General features: G+C 33.8%; 1 protein-coding gene across 2 annotated transcripts; it reads right to left on the reverse strand.

The window, feature by feature from the left end:
- Nucleotides 1–2,812: 2,812 nt before the first annotated feature.
- On the reverse strand, nt 2,813–22,091 carry LOC123694452. 2 transcript variants are annotated; one of them, XM_045639893.1, is made up of 17 exons: nt 21,807–22,091; nt 12,484–12,701; nt 11,153–11,399; nt 10,928–10,957; nt 10,513–10,656; nt 9,711–9,879; nt 9,256–9,416; nt 8,812–9,018; nt 8,640–8,710; nt 5,481–8,416; nt 5,277–5,403; nt 5,072–5,191; nt 4,800–4,985; nt 4,554–4,719; nt 4,269–4,477; nt 3,924–4,171; nt 2,813–3,528 (listed from the first exon to the last, which is right to left on the reverse strand). In XM_045639893.1, exons 1-17 carry the CDS (start codon nt 21,881–21,883, stop codon nt 3,340–3,342), a joined length of 5,505 nt encoding a protein of 1,834 aa, XP_045495849.1. In that variant the 5' UTR covers nt 21,884–22,091; the 3' UTR covers nt 2,813–3,339. The 2 variants fall into 2 exon arrangements, with proteins under 2 accessions (XP_045495849.1, XP_045495850.1); XM_045639894.1 differs by lacking the exon at nt 10,928–10,957.
- Nucleotides 22,092–23,325: the final 1,234 nt, after the last annotated feature.

The following is a 23,325-nucleotide window of genomic DNA, read 5'->3' on the forward strand; positions in this document are numbered from 1 at the left end:
TTGTATATATTTATTAAAATTTACGCTCGGTTACTTTTAACTGGCAGAACATTTTAATGGTACGGAACCCTTCATGCGCGAGTCCGATTCGCACTTAGCCGTTTTTTTGTAATGTTAATCTTGTAACCTTTCTATTATGTAATCTATACTAATATTATAAAGCTGAAGAGTTTGTTTGTTTGTTTGTTTGTTTGAACGCGCTATTCTCGGGAACTACTGGTCCGATTTGAAAAATTCTTTCGGTGTTAGATAGCCCATTTATCGAGGAAGGTTATAGGCTATATATCATCACGCTACGACCAACAGGAGTGGAGCCACGGGGGTGAAACCTCGCGGAGCAGCTAGTTTGTTTATATGTATGTATTAATATTGCGTATATTTCAGATTTACAAAAAATCCTGCTTTAAGGCTAAGGAGGATTGAATGCTGTGGGAGAAAATCAGAATGGACACCTCGGTAGTTCGGTACAGAAATAATAAAAATTTCTGTACCGATATTTATTTTGTTTAATAAAATGGCGTTTTATTGTTTTTTCGTATGCATATAATAATGATGAAAATATTACAAATGACCTGTGTAGTATTTTTTATGAATATAATATTAATGTTATTTCTAATTTCAACAAAATTATTATTTTTGTAATATCGATATGGTTACATCCCTTTAGAGCGATTGTATTATTACCTATATGTACAGAGATTTTTCTGTGTAATCGATGTATGTGTGCAAAAACATGCTAGTCTGTCAATTTTGTAATAGTTTGAGTTTGTAAAGACACAAATTATTTTTGTGAATGTGTGATTGTGTTTCAAAGTGTGAGTTACCCTCCCCGCACCAAAATCGGCAGAAAGTTTAGTTAGAACATTTGCCAGCGTGCTCCATCTATTACTTAATGATCTAACTTCTAAGTTGTCATATGGTCTTGTCTATTACGGTATTACCCTATTACCACACTGGTAAACACCAAGGTAAACACACGCACTAAACTTGCACTAAACACACATTAAACAGGGTGTAATCGTTAAGTGGCACAGGCGATTATTCCGTAACTATTAGAGATATATCTCGATATATCAAAAAACTTTATTTAAACTGATATCGAAAGTAGGTACTTAACTTAATGAGTAAAATGGCCATAATAATTTTTTAAAATTAAATTGCGTTGCGATTCGGCCTGACCCGATCCGCCTAGTGGATGCCAGCCTTAATACTGCACGCACCCACAATCCACATTTCTAGCCCTCAATGAGCTATTATTACTTGCACCCATTGGTCACCCACCAGTCACCAATATTTGGTGGGAAATGAAAGATGAGAATCCAGGCATTATTTATTTATTTTATCATATTAAGTATATAACATCGACACAATGCCAAATGTATTTTACATACGAATTTAATTTACAAACAAAAATTAATTAGTCTATTTACAAAACTCTTTAAATTTTATCTTGATACATATCTACTAGGTAGGTACATATAGTAATAATATTTTCTCATTTATGCATGCTAATGAGCAATGTTTAATCACTCATCAAATCAAGCAGACAATATCACATTCATTATAAATATAATATTATGTAAATAATATTGAATATATTGTAATAAGTGCGGATTGTTGTTTATGCAATAATAATTCATATTCAATTTATTTTATGAGTATTTTAAGAATAATATAACATTTTATATATAGGTATTGAATATGATATTGCCTGGCATCAATCAACATACTTGAAAAGTTAAAAATAATTGTAAATTTTAAGCCCCTGTATAAAATTTAATCTACTGATTAATAGAGACATGGACAGACCAAGATATCAGCAATAATTATTTTATCAAATAATAATTACTACAAATTAAAAAAAATCTAACAAACTTATCGATATCTTAATAATCGTATAATTTTAAAGATCAGTCTAACATTCGATAAAATTTACATTTATAATTCTAACTGCGGTGTTGAATAAGGCTGTGGCCCACTGACAGTAGGCCTGTAATATTTTTTATTTATTTCTTTTTAAAAAAGAAAAATTGTAGTATCTTACTTGTAAAGAAAAGTATTATTTTAAAAAAATGAATACAAATTTTATATGTAGTAAACAGACAGACAAAAAAAGGTTTTCATAAAATGGTGATAATATCTTTTACAACTGAAAAAATAATTTATTGTAAGTAAATACTAATTAATCACGCAAGTTTTTTTGCCAAATATAAATTTCGATTGTTTGACATCGTTAAAATATTCGAAGAGATGTTGTTTAAATTAATAGACATAATATAAAATTGTATTCAGATTATCGATGTAAAGACACTCAGACTAAGACACCGTTCGCACAACAATCATTAAATAAAATCAATTTATATAATATCCTACATATCTAACATCAGCTACAATACAGTATCTACATTTACTATGATGTAGTCTTAATTTATTTGGTGTAAAGATCCATCTTATATTTACCGTAATTAAAATTTTAATTATGCTGCTACAGTTCCTTGAAGATTAAAATAAGTAGGTAGATTATAAGGTTTATTTTTGTGTAGATAACTAGAACGAGTTTATTTCGAATATTTTAATATAAGGTACAAATTAATAATCATTGCTGTTTACATCTAGATATAAGTATCGTGAATTAATATTAGTGATGAGAAATTTAGTGCGATAGAATAAATTTCAAGTTTGAACGTGGTTGAGTACCCTGAAAATAAATGCCATAAATGCGAGATAATATTCGCTGTGAAATCATGAATTTGTATAAGTGTACAAAACGTTAACTTAGTGTCCATTAAGTAATACAAAATAGTAGGTAACAAAGTACCTACGTGCACCGTCTCACCCAACAACCATAAGTCTATACTAATATAAAACTAGGAACGAAGTATATTGTACGTGATGTAGGTAATCCAATGAGCACTAGAATTTTAATGAAACAATAATTTATACTTAGCTACTAAAATTCCATAAATGCAAGCGAATAGTAATGAAAAATTTGTAACACCGGCGCGGGCGGTCTAAACGTTCAATAAATACATTTCCGTGTGATTGTTAATAAATGAGAAGGACCAAATTTTGGAAAGCTAGGTGAGTATAATATTTTAATTTCAATTAAAATTAATCATCATGTAAATTATATATGAAGAAGCAATGTCTGTTTTATCCCCACCAGCTTTCTGGTCTCTGTCTGTCTGTATGTCTAGCTAGGCTTATAGCACTATAACATTATTTCCAGAAAATTCCATTCTATGACGATATTTTTCAAATTACAATTGTGTGTAGAGTTGTCCTGAAAATCAACAAAATGCTTTTTTCAAACGTTTAGCGCCGGCGCACTGTATCTGTTTATCTGAAGTACTTTAGAGCCGAAACTAGAAGGAACTTTTCGATGAAGAGGTCGGAGTCCAGCGCGGCGATGTGCGCGGCGCGGCCAACTAGAGCGCTTGCGGTGTGCGGCAGCGCGTGTTGCACGTCGTACCGGACCACGGAGACAGAAGATGCTCGCGCGGCTAGCGGGGATACCATGTTGTGCACCTGTTCGAAGTTTTGTGTTTCGTAAAGTTATACAGGGAATAACTGTTTCAAGATTGAAGTTTTGTGTTGATGAAGAAGTTATAAAGGGGAGAAGTAAGGATATGTTTCACCATGCTTCAATTGCATGCATTAGAGATGCACTGCATGCTTCAATGAGGTATGTAGATAGATTCTATTCGGAGATATCAATAGAATTGTAGTTAGTTTACAAGTATTTAATTATAAATATACATATTAGTAAATTTATTAAAACTAGATTTTTCGTCTGGATTATAATGACAATGGCAAATTTGTAATATGTACCTATTTCGAAAAATGCGATTGATAGGTAATAAATTTTATGAAATGAAAGGCATACAAAAGTAAAATGTGGAATATGACACCAACTCGCTCACCATTTCTCTATACGCCTGTCCCAGAAGCGAAGTGTCTTTGGCAGCTGCTTTACATAATTCGAGTCTAGCTGAGTGCAACGGAACGTAGCGATCTTGACCAGATCCGCAAAGGAGGATGTGCTTGAATTGATGCAGTTGACTCCTTTCACTCAATCGATACAAAAACGACCGTCGTGGATCTGACGCATCACGTAGTGAAAGTTGCAGAAGAGAACCAGACTTCTTCCATTTTTGCATAAACCACATTCCTGAAAATGTCGGATAATGTTAAAGTGGTATAGCCGTAATAAACACAAAAACAGATTCTACAGATACATTACAAAATATGTATTGTTTTATACTAACCAGCGTTCACAAGACCACTAGAATTATACAACGTTCCTAAATGGGGTCCACTGAGAGACAGGAATGTATGTAGTTTTCCCAAAAACGGTTTCATTTGAGGCCTGGCCAGTGCAGACCGTATAATAATAGTGCCTAAGGAATGTCCCACGAAACTTATTCTAGCTGGTTCGCTTGAATTTTGTATGTGGGTTAAAATTTCTTGGACTAGTCTGAAAATTTTAATAAAATTTATTTAGTTGGTTATACATATTTTGAAGAACTGTTTAAAAATGAATGTATACTTACCTATCTGTCATTGTGTCGAAATCAGAGAATGTATCTCCTTGATTCCTTTCAGACATGAGAAAGTCTAGTCGAGCGCCGGGTAAGCCTAGTTCTAGATAAGTTTTAACTAAGCGTAGATCGGCTGCATTTCCGTCCAAGCCATGGACACATATTATTAGATGTAGACCTAAAAAATTGAAATAAAGAGTTTTATAAATATTTTCATTATTAAATTAGAGATTATTAATTATTTTTATTATGTCTTACCTTCCGGGTTAAACATTCTATATTCATCACTAATATGAAAATATGGTAACGAATTTTCAACAGGCGGGAAGTCAGAGTATATCGCTCCAGGGTACTTCACACTTTGTCTGAATTCGTCTCTACATTTCACAAACAGTCTTTCTGATTCTGCGAGTCCAAATATACTGACTAGATTACTTTCTCGTTCTGAAACAATATTGGTACTTATTAATTTTCATGATTTTATTGTAAAATATAGTAAGTATATTGAAATGGTAATTTCAAATCTTTACCATTTTCATTCCTTGATGCTAGTTCTCCTGTACTTCTACTTTTATTAAGTGTGCTTGTAGCAGATGACGCTGAGGCGCTTGAAGACTTTTGTGGCCGTAGCTTCCGCCTTTCCAATATACCTGTGATAAAGATTTACATATACCTCTAAAATGATTTCTATAACGTTTTAAATTCATTTATAACGGAAACTATTTGCATATTTACCCTCACAAACGTGATACAGAGGATTATCCAATTGCAAGCTTGTTGGTTGATCAGCTTTTCGCGTTTTTGAAGGCGTAGATGATTTACTACTTTGTCTGCTCAATTTTGGTGATTTTGTCGGTGGATCCTAAAATATAGTTTTGATTATTAGAAATAACAAGACGTGTTTGTTATGTATTTTTTTAATCTCAAACAATAATTTACCTTAAATTGATCAGGTGGCGGTGGAGCATCTCTAAATTGTTGTGGAGGTGGCAAATGTTCGTAATCATTATCCCCAACAAAGTGACTTAAATCCACTTCAGATTTAGCTTTTCCTTGATATTGTTGTACAGCAGCTATTGGTCCACCTTTATGTGATTTACACGGTCTCCCAACGGTTAAGCTTCGTATTTCAGCAGCTATAAGCTTTTCTGTATATTCTATCTTATCTCTCAGTTTTGTTTTATCTAAGGTATTTGATTTTATTGGAACTAATTGAGCTTTAGTAGATATTTCTTTTCTAATATATGGATGTAAATTATCACTGATAGTTTGAGACTTTTTGACGGTTCCTTCACTGGGTGTTTTAGATGTGGATGCATACGATTTGCCTTGTATAGCACTAAATGAGTTATGCCTTTGATTAATTTTATTATTAGCATCGGAACACTGGAGACAACTAGCGACACAGGTATCAGAATTACATCCTGCATCTATACCGTTACTGTGCATAACTTTATTATATTCACACTGGCTATCTGTGCATATTGAGTCACTACAGATTGTGCATTCTTCACAAACTTCTTTATCACAACACTCTATTTTTTCTTCATCATTACTTTCTTCAGCTTTTACTGCTAATTTCATTAGCCTCTCTCTTAATTGTTCTCCATTAAGGATACTTCTTTTAAAATCTCTTAATTTTTCACTATCCCTTTTACGTGGTTCAGTTGGCGGTTCATAAGTTTTGCTTGCTTCTTGAGTGACGACAGTATTTCTAGGCGGTGCAATATTTTGATTTACGCTGCTGGCATTATCCGGAGATGACGGCCCCGAACTGCGTCCACTCGATACCCATCCACTTTGTTCACTTAAACTTGACGTTGAGCTTCTACTTCTTCTGTCCTCTTTATTTAGAAAGCTATCTGGTGGCATAATTTTGAAATCTTTATCACCTATATCTAAAGGAGGAGATTCGAAGGCCGGTGGTGGCGGAGGTGCTAAGTTGGGTAGGGACTCAGATCCAAATGTATTATTTAAATTAGGTTCATCTAAAACGGACGCGGCGCTCCTGCAATGACGTAACTCAGAACCATGATCAAGACTATATGGAACGCTAGCTGAAGATTCTAATCGTCGAAGTTGTAAAGGTATGCTCTCATCACTCGACGAAGAAGCAGCAGCTGACATAAGCTGCGTCATTTTTTCGGATGCTTTATGCTTTGTTCGTTTTTCAGGTCTACCACTAGACCGTCCGCTTTTAGGAGTAGTGAGTCCTGATTTTGGTGTTGCTCTTCCAGATTTAGGTGTAGCTCGACCAGACCGCGGTGTTACGCCACCAGATTTAGGTGTACCTTTTCCAGATTTAGGAGTAGCTCTATCAGATTTTGGAGTGCTACGTTCTGATTTAGATGTATGCCGATCTGATTTACTATCTCTTGATCTTATTGAATGGTGACTACTTAATGAGTCTCGACTAGAATTTATTTTTGCATTTTCTTTGCCCGCATGATTCAGTCGCGATTCTTTCGAACGACTTCTTTTCTGTCTTACTGACGGCATCGTCGAATGTGGGGTTGATGGTGGTGTTTTCGAGTAAGTTGACTTTGAAGTGCCATCACTACTTCGATCTAAAGTCATAACAAAACCACTGTCATCGCTACTTTTACTCGATTTTTTCTGATAATTGTGAATAAGACTTCCAGTATTAAAATCATAACTCCAGTCGCCCTTTTGTAAATAGTAGTTTAGCTCATGTCTTAATTGATTGCGAGCTGCTTCAATATCTATTTGGTTGTTTTCAATTTGATGAAACACATGTGTAGAATTAGATCTATGAACATGTTTACTAGATACTAAATTATTTTGATCAGTCACTTGAGTTTTTCCACTCACCGGTGGATAAGAATTACGCGGAGGCAACATAGGACGGGGTAAATTTACAGTATAGCCTCTTTGAAATTCTAGGGGATTACGAATTACATTATTAACTTGCATTGTACCCTGATTACCGAAAGCATAACCATATATTTGGTTAGAATTCGTATTCGACGATCCATTATAATTATACCCTACGCTATGGAATACTTCATTATTTGACCCATGGGTACCGACATTCATTGTGCACGGATTTTTGTATTTTTCTCTAAATTCATTAATATTTCTTCTATATTCATCACCTTTGGATCCACACCTTGTTGTAGTGCTTGTCGGATATGAAGTTGTTGTTACACTTCTTGGGAGAGTTGTTGGTTTTGTTGGCTGTGGAGGATATTGTTTTTGATAATTAACAGAAGCATTGGAGTTGTTTCTGGAACTCTTTGTTAACTGCTTTGTTTGTACACTAAGCGGTGTCATTTGAGATACTCGTAGTTGATCAAGGGATTTACTATGTCTTGCAGGCAATGTGCTCACACCACTCGTTATTTCATGTTTTTGACTAAATACTTCACCATGATCTGCTTTTTCTTTGCCAGTGCGGGAACTTTTACCTTGACCTTTTGCTCCGTTTATATCAAGTAAGGTTGATGCTGAATACCTTGATAATTGTTGACCTTGTTGAATAGGGCAAGAGGAAAATGCACTGTTAAGTGGTAATTGAATTTCAGTTATTTTATTGTTCTGAACGATGTATCGATTCCTTCCCGTTATTTCTAAATTTTTATTATGAGGTTTATTTAATTCGACAACGCTTTGCTTTACTATTGTTCTTTTAGGTGACCCTCGAGCAGAACCTTGTGGTGCAAGAGTAAGAGTTGCTTGTACTACATTTGAATTGGCTTTAGCTGTGCTGTATTGTGGTTCCATTACGTCTACCATATTTTTTGGTAATGTAAGAGTTACTCTGGAAGCTTCAGATGAAGGCCTCCGTGAATCCATCATAGAGCTCACACTACATGCACAGTCATCTCTAGCGGGTTCAGAGCACAAAAATGGATCTGAAATATAAATTGAATTTATTGTTATCATTTTAAACAAAACAGTTGTAAAAAATAATATTGAATTGTTTCGCTACTTGATGGTAATCTCCCTGATAGCCTATTTAATACTTTTAGACGTACATTTTAATCTATTATTATTCATTTCTATAATATAATTTAATCGAACATTTACAGAAGCTCTGAAACCGCTCATAACAGCTGTTAATAATATAATACATACCGCTGCCTGATTTACTAGCACTCGAATTTAAGAAGGATCGTCGCCTAGCAAATTCTGCTGTATCTTGATATCTGAAAAATTATCGTAGAATACTCATGTAATATGCATTGACTATGAATTGAATGAAGTAGAAAATTATCTTATGAATGAATTATTTTAATAGATTTCATACCTGTCCTCAAAAATAATCGGCATTATATGAGGATCCCCGTCTAACGCAATGCAGTGGACAGGCAGAGGTGGAAGAAGTGCTAAGTATCGAGATCTTCTTGCCACGTCACCGACGCTTTGATATGACTGATAGTTGCTATCATAGCAGCCAGCAAGGGAATGCCGTGGATTGTCTAGCACGAAGAAGCATTCGGAGAACCGCTTAATGCTGAAAATATAACGAAAGTTTTATTTGAAAGTCAATGTGATCATAACAATGTTGCAGTTTCTACGCTTTTTTCACACTACGCTTTCTAGATTGATAGTAAAAATGTAGTAGTCAGTGCTTCTGGTAACGTTATTTAATTTAATTATGATAATAGAGTGTAAAATATATTATGATTTAAATAAAAAGTTCGAAAAATCAATGTAAATTTTTAGTTTCAAATTTTTTTTTTTAAATTACCGAAGAGCGTGATGCCGTGCAGCTAACGCATGATGCACGTGCGGCCGATCTGACGTGTGATGCAGGAATGCGCGCCATCTAAGTGTCACTTCAGCGCACAACCTCGCTATGTCGTGCGCAGCGCCCATCGCCCATTCTTCCTCTTCGCCAGCATCGGACTTCTGTACAAATTTACAAAGAAATATGTAGTGCTATTTAATAATCGTTATTTTACCTACAATGACTATTAGAATAATAATGTTTAAGCTACGTAGTTACCGATTTTTTTTCTCAAATAGGCATGTGCATATTATCCACGAACTTTTACGAATTATGTTAGCAATTCATTTTACTTGTTTGCCTAATTTATGATTCATATTTTCAATGCTATTATTGCCATTGTGTATTGTAGATCTGGTACCCCTATTGTAACACCAACCTATGGCTTAAAAATTATTTTCACCAAGAAAGCTTACCTTGCACAAATCACTAATATCCTTCATCCTCTGCGCTACTTCCCCGACGATGGAATTGGAAGACTCGTCCGGGGTAAGGGTGACGCCTGTTGAACCGCACACGGCTAACGCGCTCTGCAACCCTTCGAGCGAGCCAAGAAGTATGCCGCAAACTTCTGCATGCACTTGCCTGAAAATATTGGCAATTTGTAGTACTATACAAGTGATAACTGCGCTAAAAACAACCGACTTCAAACTTGCACTTGCAAATACAGACAAAAATGCTCATAAAATAAAAACTACTGGGCCTATCCGAATAAAATTTTTATGGGACCAATTCGACACCATTCCGCATCGAACAAAAAAAGAATCACGTAAATCGGTTCAGAAACCTCGGAGTAATCGGTGTACATACATAAAAAAAACATACCGGCCGAATTGATAACCTCCTCCTTTTTTTGAAGTCGGTTAAAAACTTGGTTTAAAATTTAAATGATAGAGACATTTTAGAAATGTTAACTTGGGCCGTGTACCATGATTTCTTATAGTAGTATTAAAATGAAATTCATGAATTTATTCGCATGAAAAGTAAAACATGATCTGCACAATTCGCCAGCATCTATGGTATGTGGAAAAATGACAGCCATGTATATAGCTCGTCTAGCGCCATCATTTTCCCACTCTGGAATTAATACTGCTTTAAGACTTCGAGGAAAAGAAAGTCAAAGAAAGGAACAAAGGTATCTTCATTAAATCAAAATATATTTCACACAGTCACATAGCTTAAAATTCGCTTAATGTTTCAATTTTCATATATTATTACCTTGCATGTGCGATCTTGCTAGAATTACCGCCCGCACATTTTCCACCAGAACCGAATAGAATGTTCTCGAAGCTTCCAGAAGCATTGAAACTTGCTCCAGCACTTTTCATTAACTTTCCCCATTGTTTGCTGGAGCGAGGTGTACTGAAATATTACAGTAATATTCAATAAACTTGTTCGAATCCTATATTTTCAATTGTTCTCTTATTCCAATTGCTTTTTATTCTAATATTATATTCTTGTACTTAGGAATACTTAGGATAGACAACTATCTTTTCTTTGTGCTTAGGATAGACAACTTTATTTTCATAGGTTTATTTAATGCTTATACAAATTAAGAACAGTAGGTATAATTATGGTATAATATTCTACTTCTTTTTAATTACTGATAATAAAAATTGACAAGTGAACTTACCAACTTTGGACGTAATGCATGATGCTTTTCCTGAGAGACATGTAACAAACGAATTTCCTGACATTTATTAGCTTAAATAACAATTATGATTATATTTAATCATGTTATTTGTTATTTCCACACAAGGATTAACTATAGCATTTATGAATCAAACGGTCGCACTGATTAGTTTAAAACTAATAACAGAGAAGCTCAAAACTCAAACCATAATCTTTTTAAACTTACTTTATATACGGCTGATGCAAAGCAACCAGACTGGCATGAATGGTTATCGAGACAGCTGACAGGTGAAAGTAGTCGAACAGCACTGGTAAATGATAATGCAAGCCATTAGACGGTTGGAAGTGGAGCTTCAGCACGCGGCAGGAGACTGGCGCCAGTGTACTGGACTGCGCTCCTTCGCTGCACCAGAGTTCCACTCCGAGACTCCATTCTGCTCTCTCTAGAGACTCTTTTAGATTGCGGCTATCAACTGTGGAAATCAAATAAAGTTTTTACGATTTTTTCAGGTATGATGTAAATTTCGGGCATATGTTCTTGGTTTTTCGTTCATAATCATAAATTGTGTGTGAAATAACAATTTTGTTTTTGCGACGTTTGTTAATGTTTATTTGTTTATTTTTGCGGAGATTTTTATGTCTATTACGATTATTAACTATTCATTGATAAAATGAATGTGAATCTTAAATCTGTAATAAATATAATATGATTGAGTTCTTTTATATCTACTTATGGTCAATATTTCTTTCAAATATTAATAAGCATATGCTTTCGATGCATGACTTAATTTGTGCTGCAGTGTACGAGTGCTATTCCTTTTTTATTTTCATATCACACGAACTGGTTTTACAAAGTGCACGAACTAGGATTTTCTTGTCCTCATTCACACGAAGCATTTTGCATATTGGGTCATCCTCGATGGCAAAATGCCAGACTTCATAGGCTGATTTATCTTTACATTTTTGTGTATTAGCTGTCTTTGTTTTTTCTGTGCTCGTTTCGTAGGAATCAAAAGAAATCATCACAACAGTAAATTAGTGAAACATCAACTATGATTGATTCGTATCTGCAGTATCAGTAAATATGTTAATGTTTGAATAAATAAAATTTTCACGTTGCTTATGGCTGATTCCATTAGACGCAGCTAAATAAATGTAATTAAAAATAGACACGATAAAAGACAATGAACCACAAGTATTGAATGTATAGACTTCGTGCAGACACTCGAACTATTCATAAGTCTTGAAGGTCAAGATAACATTCAAGATAGAAATGTTAATTGAGAAATGTTAAACGAGTAAGAGCTTTTCCACGTGTTTTGCTATAATACTTATAAAAATAACTAGCCGCTCGTCCCGAATCTACGAATTGACCCGGAATAAAAACAAAATAAAATATCCTCTATGTCAGTCAGGAGTAATGCAGCTTTCGCCTGGTTCCGTACCAGTGTGGTACATTTTTTCAAAAAGGTTTAATAATTACGGAGCCTGTTTAATACAAAGAATCAATACATTCTTTCTTCTTCTTCAAAACTTTTGCCTAGAATACGATCTCACCTAGCAAATGAGCTCTAAAATGCACGATATCCCGCAAGGTGACCTCCTCGTTCCTGTACATGATCTGGAAGGCTCTGGAAGCAGCCAGCCCGCCGATGAGCGATGCGTTGGCTGCTGGCCTGCCGGTCCTCGCCGCACCATTGCCGCTGGACACAGAGGCTTCGATGTGGACCGGCACTTTCGGTGACACGCGTAAACCGATACGCACTTGGTAGAGCCTGTAAATAAATATATTTTTTATTCGAGTAGATTTCTTTGAGAAGCGCCTTTTTATTGTAACCATTACCTCAATTATTACAATTGATAGATTATTTACACCAATATGCAAAATAATTTTTGTCACTTTGATTTAAATTGGATCAGCTGCAGTTTGCATCATAAGCAACAAGCGTTCGGACTTTACAAACAATCTCTTATAATTCATTTCCGTAGATAAAAATTGTATTGGATAAAAAAAATGCTTGAAAATGATTAAATAAAGCCGCATGATAAATACCCGTCGCGAATTCAAGAGTTTTAAGACCTCTTCTACTAATTCACTGGTTCAAATTTCAAACGGCCAAAAGCATTTTGCCAAATAATAACACGCAAACATCTTATTTCTATTTTTGGGTTATGAAACACGGTTTTGTGCATAAATAATTTTATATTAATAATTTTGGAGCGACAAATTTATCTACCAGTCTCATCTCAAGAGCTAGTATACTATTATGTTATAGTATACTAGTAACTAGGCATTAGCAAAAAAAAAAATACTTAAAAATACTTACCTATGTAATGACGATTCGAAAGTGCTACTAAATAGTAGTCTAATTGAATAAATGAATGTTTGAGTTTGAGTTTGAGTTTGAGCATTTCTATTTCAATGCTACAATGTTTTGGATTCATTCCCATTGGAATGGTATTTTGTAACTAATGAATAAGTACTACTGTTCCACCTGGCTTGGCTTCAGTTTGACAGCGAAAAGGAGGTCATCGCACGGAACTAAAAAAACGCTACAGAAAAGAGGAACGTCATTTTTTAAAGTTGGGTATTAAATACATTCGTCTGATGTGGCAAAAATTAAAATTATGTTTTCAAATCTATATAAATAAAAATTAAACTACAGACAATCGGATGCAATTTATATTTTAAAGCGTCCTAATTTATTCATTAAAATTGTATTTGTTATCTAATATTATCTAGTTTAAACTGTACTATCTATAATTAAACATGATTTTCTAATTTGAATTTAGTCATAAATAATTAATCACATTATATTTCTTTTTAAATGCTATGAAAAATAGAACCTATAACAATAATATTGTGCAAAATCGGTATCCGGGAATAATAACTAAGCCTAGATAAAATGCAGTTATTTTTCCAGCTATGAATGAACGAATAATTTCAACGGAAAAGTGTGACGACAAAGCAACTGTGCCAGTACTTATTATAATAGACAACCTTTTTGCCGAGGCTTCGCTTTTATGGTTGGGACAAATAAGTAATACTAGCTGATTCCCATTACTTCGTCTGGGTTAAATAGAATTTATTGTGAGCAAACTCTTTTCAAAATTTGTACAATACAGTCATGCAGGTAGATAGATTTCTTTAAATATTTTTTGTGATGTGTTATTTGCAGCCTGCAGGAAAATCTAACATTGGAAAAAAAGAAAAGCATCCTTATCTCACAATAACTAAAACACACTCACACACACTTTTAACTAATTTTCACTCTCTTGTTAATGTACTTTAATTTTTTACTGTTTTTATATTTTATTGTACCTATCTATAATTTTCAATAATATCTAATACTAAATTAGTTTATCAACTTATCACAGATTACAACGTACCAAATCCAATTAAAACTGCCAATTGTCTTGTTGAAGCCGAAAGTCAAAACCTATCGCGCATATTTTTCATCCCACTAAAAATATTGTACGAGAAACTATAGTGCTTTTGTCTCGAGGGCTCCAATAAAACAATGTGTTGGTTGTGAAGAGTCTTCGATTGAAGATAAAGTGGATGGTTCATCTTTATCCGAGGTTGTTATTAAGCATGTGTTATAAAAAAACCGGCCAAGTGCGAGACGGACTCGCGGACGAAGAGTTCCGTACTATGGGGGGTCCTTAATATATATATTTTTTAATTTTTAGTATTTGTTGTTATAGCGGCAACGGAAATACATCATTTGTGAAAATTTCAGCTTTCTAGTTATCACGGTTTATGAGATACAGCCTGGAGACAGACAGACAGACAGACAACGAAGTCTCAGTAATAGGGTCCCGTTTTACCCTTTCGTTACGGAACCCTAAAAAGATTTATTAATATTTTTAAAAGTTGTGCTCTGGCGAGCAGCTGTAGCCTGTAACTCAATTTGCCACCCCGGTGTTAAATGAATTAATTTTCATCACAGTATCACAGCGGTGTGAAAATGTTGAATTATTATATACACGTTGAGTAGCCACGAGCTTTAATTTTTTATGGAAAGTGGTGTTTTACCATTACCTGCTGTATAAAATTGCACACTAAGCATTAGGTACTTTTAATCTTTCGTGTAGAAATAGTACATATATTTCTTTTTAATTTTCTATATGACATAGCCTACTAACCAGTGATTTTCTAACGAATGGTTAGCAAAAGGTTAGCAATTAGGTATCTTATTTATTTTATACTTATTAAACATATTTATGTTGAGAAGGTGAAAGTATAGTCTCTTCATTATGGAATGAAAATGTTGTTTTGTCAACAAAAACAAAAAATAATAATCTGAACAAATTATTGTAGGAATGTAAAAAATATTAACTACTACTTTAACATAAATTTAACCAAGATCTTGTTAGAATTTAAGTGAATTGTGAATCTCTTTACATTGGGATCAAGGTAACAACGAAAGCTAAAACTTGTCAACGGTATTAAAAACAGATTCTTCTAACTACAGGTACCATCATAACAGAGTCTGGTTAGGTAGGTCAAGTGAAGACAGTCGACTGTTAGGATTTAGCTCTAAAAATAGTTAAAAGTAAATAGTGTTGGACGTTGCGTGAATAGTCATCTTCACAGAAAAAAAAAGAAAATCTGAAGAGGCAGTAAAAAGTATCTATATTATAAGGACTAGAATAATTTTTAATTTGGTTTAATACCAGATCGTGCAGTCTGAATTTTCACAGAGGAAAGCCCTTATTTATCGTTTTGATTACAAAATAACTAGTCTTGGAATTAATTATTATAATGTGCAACAAAAGCGAAGGTACCTATCTTTTGTAATTAACAAATTATATTTCACACCTATCTTTTGTAAAATTAAAAAATTATATTGCACATCTATCTTTTGTAATTAACAAATTATATTTCACAGCTATCTTTTGTAATTAACAAATTATATTTCACAGCTATCTTTTGTAATTAACAAATTATATTTCACACCTATCTTTTGTAATTAACAAATTATATTTCATACCTGTATGTAGTTTATAATTTTGCAGGTTAGATTCAAATTCAAACTACGCATTAGTACAAAATATTCAATCCCATCGTAGAGCAGAGGCAGACATTAGTTTCCGGCACATATCCGGTACTAGCTGGTTTAATTTTGTTTACTAAAGTTACTTTTTGCACTTTCAATAATCTTTTGTAGGTCTAAGACCTTAATATTATAGCTCCTTCATAAATAGTATCTGCTCTTCATAAGAATTGGTAAAAATTTATCATGCACAGAAAACCAATCTATTTTAAAGTTATAACCTTTTGGGCATTGGAACCGTCTGAAAATTATATTCAGCTTAGGTGATATTTTCTTGAATTATATTTGCGATCCCATTATACAGGGTTTTCGCGATTTCTGACTTTTCTAGTACTCATACCTCAGTTGGTCTTTTAGAGTGTTTTGATCCCCATGAGAAACTGGATCGATTGGCATCAAAAAAATTTTTTTTGAAAACTGCCGATTTCCTTGCTGACCGTACATTTTTTCAAAAATCTGTGAATGCAGATTAAAATTTCTCAAGAATTTAAGGATAGTCTCCTAAGAACGTTTTCATGTAGCTACAACGGTTAAGGTACCTGCCCTTCATGCCCCATCTTAACCTTCCACCCTGTATAGTGTGACTAAAATTTTATTGGAAGCAAGCAACTGTCGATCGATTTCAAAGTTTTCCACTAGGTATGTAGAGTGCGCTTGAATGTCGAGTACTACGAGGCTTATTAAACACGGTTTTTTGTGAATTTTTGATGAAGTTTTATATTGTACTCTAAGAAATTTATTCAAATTCATCTGTTGTTATACGGAAACGATTTATTCGAACCCCCATCTGGTAAAAAAGGTATCAGAATGAATTACACGTGTAAGCCAAAGACTTGCAATCTCGGCTATTTCTTGGCAGTATTCTTTCTGAAATTTATCACGTTACCACACAGAGACCACATTAGATTTAACAGTATTCGAAATTCATTCTTCTTATTGGATGTGACTTGCATTCAAAATACAATTTTCATACAAAAACGTATGTATAACAAAAAATAAACATCATAAATAATATTATGTAGCATCGCGATAAGTGGAACTTTGAGATACAGAAGACAAGACTACTAATAGATAGCTCAGAAAGATTTAATTTTAAATAAAAAATTAAAAATCTTAACAAAGCTCTGAGAAAAGTACGGCTGAAGCTTTCTAGTCTCATTAAATTATGTAGGTACTATTCAATATTGCTTTGGAAATATGTACTTCGAGAAAATACGAACGATTGTATTATAAAACCTTGCAGGATTAAAACTATTTCAATTTTCTTGTACTATGAGTTGAGCTTTAAAAATGAAAGAGCTCAATATATTCTATACTCTATAGTCTATAGTTTCCAGCCTACGGTAATTATAAAAAAATATAATGTACACAAAAAATATAAATAGGAATTTAGTTCAAAAAATTAAATTCCAATTTATATTTTTTATTACTTATAATAATATGTGGATTCCTTAGCATTTTATACATGAAGATTAAACGAAAGCATTAAAAATTTCAACACCACATTATATCAGTATAACACTTGGCATAAACTCACTATAATAAATACTAAATACTAAGACAATAATAAAATAACAAATTATGCAATAGATAACACATTAGATTCTTTAGTATAGTTTCCGACATAACGTTGCCATGACTGTTTCACGGGCGATTTGCCAATCACAATCGATTACAGTCACACATAAACATTTATGAATGTGTTTATTAGATTTTAATAGAGTTGTTGAACCACTAGTAGTATAAACAGATCGATATATTTACTAATTATAAGCTTTAGTTCAAACTGTTATAAGTATAGATACGTATATGTTCGCCCAAGGACTGGGCTGTAAGGCCATTTATAATTTTATGTACCTATGTGGATGACAAAATTCCATTGAAAGCTAAAAATACAATAATAATACACCTTACAAACTATGTTACTCCTTTCAAGAATAGATCGTCGGAAAAGTTTCAAATGTTTTGGTAAGTATTTATAGACAAGGTGTTCTGTGTTTAGATTTTCTCACCTTCGTTAATACATAAATGTTTCACTAGCCGTACCCCGCGGTTATACCCGCATTGCTCTGCTCCTGTTGGTCTTAGCGTGATGATAAATAGCCTATAGCCTTCCTCGATAAATGGGCTATCTAACACCGAAGTATTTTTTCAAATCAGACCAGTAGTTCCTTAGATTAACGCGTTCAAACAAACAAACAAACTCTTCAGCTTTATAATAATAAGTATGGATTTTTACTTAAGTAAATTTAGTATATGGAATAATATTATGAAGTCATACAGCTCGTAGCTACATTGAATTCAAAAATAAAAAAGTTATTTATTTTCCAACCAATGTTATACAATTTACGACGTTATTTTAATCGCTAGAATATAACAAAGAAGTTTTCTGACCAAACTGAGTTATAAAGATGATTTATCTTGTAAGAAATACGTGTAACATAAGGTTGCATAAGTGTTATTGAACGAGGGTAAACTACATGTTTACTCTACTAAGGTTAGTTTATCGATTTTTCAACACATGGATGAAATTCTCTATCATGTACATGATTTATGAAATAGATCGTGTACTCGTGTAATTATCTGTTATCAATGTTTTATAAATGTAAATGTATGTTGTAGGTAGAAAGCTTATCTTTTTTTTTTACTTGAAATTAGGTCTATAGTATTTGTATAGTCTATAGTAATTGAAATTAGGTCTATAGTCGGTAGACTTTTCCTGTTTAAAAAAAAAAGATTATTAAAAATTACTCTATTTATTCTATAGGCTATGTTTCCTATTTGCTGGGTTAACGAAGGATTTTTTGTAAAAATACGGAAAACCTACATGCTCTCATGTTCGTTGTTTCCATGTAGAGAGAGATTTTCAGTATTTTTTTCATACGCGACAAAACTAAAAAGTTAGTTTTGGATTGGGGATACCGAATTCTAATTATGTCGATAGTCGTAGGTAAAAACTAGTACATATGCACATTACATTAAATATATAAGAGTAAATTATCAAGTTAATTGCTTTCAGCGCTCACATTAAAAGAAACCTCAATTATTTCAGTAACTAAATCGTAGAATCACGGTAATTACGTCATTGAGGGTTAAAAGCATACTCTGTAAATTTGAAACAGTGCAGTGTTTCTTTTTAATTTATGCTTCATATTTCAGTGATGAAAAAGGATTTTATAACTTGCAGTGCTTTAATTTTCTTAAATAATGAATCCTCGTGGTTGTTTCCTTATTTTTAGCACGGCATTGTTTCATTGTAAGGCTAGAAAAAGAATATTTGTAGTCTTTGAGTAAATGTGAAATAATAAAAAAAGAGAGACAGGATTTCTTATAAAATCGATATCATAGAAATTTCTACTTATTTTCAAAAAACTTATCTTTAACTATTTTAACTTTAGCTTTGATTAAGATATTTCATATTCGGAAATTCGCTACAGAAATATTGACTAGACTAAAACACAGGCTTTTTGATGACACAAAGAGATCAAGCATTAGAAATTAGAAGACTAAATTGAAAAATACGAAAAATACATTCAAAAGGTAGTGTATAATTATTGGGTAACATAATTCATAATTCTTTTTTTATGTTATAGGGAGGCAAACGAGCAGACACACTGTCTGATTGTAATAGCAAATTGCGCCGCCCAACGACCATAGGTAACTGCAGAGGGTACGGGTGTTGCCTATAAGTTATTACTTCATGTAAAGTAATAATATTTACTTACTTCCGCCCGCGACTCCGGGCCTTATACCAAGTTTCATCGAAATCGAACCGTTAGTTTTCACGAGATGTCTGCAAATACAGACAGTCACAAATTTTTTTAATCACATATTTGGATTTGGTATCGATCCATTAACAACCCCTACTATTTATTTTTTCAATTATTGACCCTTCTACGGATTTATTATATGTATCTATATTAATATGTTTGATTGAGATATTTGAATAATAGTCGATGTACTACTTACTAGCTGCTACATAATAAGCTAAAGCCTGCAATTTTCTCGTTATGAGAGTAAGAAAAATTTTCATTCTGGTTACCATGTGGCACATCTATGTTTCATCAAGACGAAGTTCGACGACCCACTTTAAAAATCGTTATATTTTCTTTTCATATCACAGATAAGGAAAAAGTAGCCGCCCCCGGGGTCTTCAACATCTAGTCATACTCATACAATATGATCAAAAGTCATGAATAATTTATGAAAATGAATAAAAATAGATGGATTCAATACATAGATACAGGATAAATATATTGACTAAAAATCGTATAATTACGAGCGAGGGTAAGATTCTGGAATAACATTAATTGTGTTTTATTTTCCGTAGAAAACCGAATTTACCGTAGTAAATGATATTCTATTTTAAGCAATTCTTAATTTAAATACTAAGAAGTGTTGAAAGACTATGCTGTATTTATTTTTTAATTACATACCTACCTGGAATGTAATTAAAAAATATGACCATATAAAATGACCATATGGAACACGCGTAGGTAATTAAGAACGTCATAATATGCTGTGTAATTGAAAATGTAAAGAATTAATGTAAGTAATTAATAAAAATAAGTAATTACAGGCATATTTTAAGGTGCTTAAGTACCTAACTATATCATATTATGACGATGAACTTAATGTAGAGCTTTGTCATTATTACAGATGTTTTGTATAGATTTTATTATAAATAATTTATACACTTTTACTTTCATGTCATAATTATCATTTTTCTCATAAAATATTTTAAACATGCGATTATGTTAAAAATATTTTATACTAGCGGTCCGCCCCAGCTTCGCCCGCGGTACGCATTTACGTTTTCTCTGCATAAGAACCATCCTCGTACTTCAAGGAATATTATAAAAAAAAATAACGAAGCTGTTCTCGAGATTTTCGCTTAACAAATTCATTTTAAAATAAAAGATGAGAAACAAAATAATATTACGATATATATTTGTACATGCCTAGCAGACAATTCTTTATTCCAACGTTTTTCCTTTCAACATCCCTTACGAAATAATTGCTTTCGTGTAGGTATCTCAACAAGGGAATCTATCCTTAATGGGCTTCATAATTGATGAAATCCGAATATCGGCCCGGGAGGACGTCAGATCCCGTCGGGTTTACTATTTGACGTCATAATCATTGTTACAGTTAACACAATCCGACTCAAACTTTGTTTCACTCCAGTTGTTTATACCGATTTACTTACGTAATAGTCCTGCGACCAGATTACCTATCAAGGCTTTACTAGCATATGATTTTTATAGCGAAAACAGCATTTTAAAGTGTCACTTAAGAAATGTAAGTGTAATCAATTATTCGTTGAACTCGTTGTACCTAAATTTACCCGTCTTTTTGCAAGGTCTTGTAAAAATTACCACAATTTAAAAAAAAATATTTTTTCTGTTTAAATTTCAGTATTGGAAAAGAAATAGTTCTTAATTCAATGGATTTATAGCTTTTGATTAGTTTGAATGATTGTTGCCCTGGTTCTGAAGAGAATCTCTCGCAAGAAAATAGATGAGGTCAAAAGCTTAATGCTTTGAATACACGCGACTGGATCTACTAATTAAAGCGTTCAATTATTTCTGCTATTAATTCGATTCGACACATTTTATGTCATAACCTATGTAGCGGAATTTCAGTTTTGCGATTATATTAATTGAGGCATGCCATTTCTGTGTATAATTTACGAAGACTGTTGCGGTGTGTAGTCATTGAAGACGTTCTTATCAATCGTTATCAAAATTCCTGAACATCGAGTCAAATGTTACGTAGGTGCTATAATTTATGTATGGTCGTCGTGGCTAGGCAGCTTACCCTCTCTGGAAGAGATCGACATTGTAGAACTTGTACAGTTCAATAGAGAACTCGAAGGTAGCCTGCAGGTCGGTCATGGTGTGAGATCGGGGGAGCGGGCGCGGGCGGCGCGGCGCGCCATGCCGCGGCCGTCGTTAGCAGCCAGCCGGAGCCGGCCGGAGCGCCACAGCCCCGCACATCAGCGATCACTGCATCCACCTCAGTCACGACCACACCCCACAAACACTCCCGGGAATTTTCAGCGGATATTCTGAAACGCAGCGGCGATCACGAGCGTACAGCCGACAGTGCGGGAAACGAGAATTCATTTTAGCCGCGCCGTACGCATGCGCGGGTGCCGCGTCGTCGCGGCAGAGCCGAGCTACGGCAGTGCGCGCTGCCTGTCCAACTGGGCAGGTACGAGCACATGGCGCTTGCCACCGCATTTACCTTACGATTAAAGGTCAGAGGGCGGTCGCGTGCGCCGGCCTCTGTACCCTCTTGCCGATGTATATTGGATAGCGTAGCGCAATTTGGGGCGACTTTAGCGTTGCGAAAGTTCATGGCACTATTGTCACTTGTAATAGAACGAAATGTCAAGAACTGTCTTTTAGAATTGTATTATTCATTTTCTTGCTGCATTGTTGTTTAAAAAGCGTCTTCATTGGAGATAGAAATGAACATAAAACGATTAGTAGAGATTTATTCAGAACATAGAGTTTCGAATTGTGAATCATTTGATCAAAATTTAATTTTGAATAAGTTCACAATAACCTAGTGGAAATGTTTATTGATATTTTCGTAAGGCTTCCAAATATCGATATACCTAATAATAATTGTCTTTAACATAGCAAAAGCAAAATGTGTAAGATTAAATTAATTTTTCATCAGCATACAATACAATATCCTCACCATCTACACTAGGCCTTCTAACAACATAACAAACACTTGATATTATCTTTTTATAGAGCGTCGTAAAACATTAGCATACTTGTCGTTCAAGAAAATAGCGTAGGTATAACGCTGTCAAAGGGCGCTCACATAAAAATACCATTGGTTAATGAATGTAAATGAAGACGATTTTCCATCAGGTGACTCGTCTACTTTATACACAGTTATAAGTAGATTAATAAACACTAGCATACCGTTCGCGGCTTCAACATATGGTCAAGAAAATTTCCATGGGAATGGGGTTGCTCCATCGTGGTAAAAAATAGTCTATGACACTAACTAGTCTCGTAACAACTTTCAGACACTAATTTATACTATCAAATCGCTCCATGCGCTTCCACGAGCCAAAAAAAGAGCGTGTGTGCCGAGCACAAGTGTCAGAAGTGAAACTTCTTTGGCATGATTCAAAGATACCAAAATCGTCGCCTTACTCCTTGACGTGAGAAATTGCCACGACGTGACTTTTAAATTTTACTCTCAACGCGCTTCACTTCAAAAAAACACTCCTGATTTCGTATTAAGTATATAATAAAATTAGTAAGGATAGAGTTTCCCTAATATTGCTTCATAAAAATGAACTTTAATATAT

This window comes from Colias croceus, chromosome 9 (assembly GCF_905220415.1).
Source record: "Colias croceus chromosome 9, ilColCroc2.1".
NCBI lineage: Eukaryota > Metazoa > Arthropoda > Insecta > Lepidoptera > Pieridae > Colias > Colias croceus.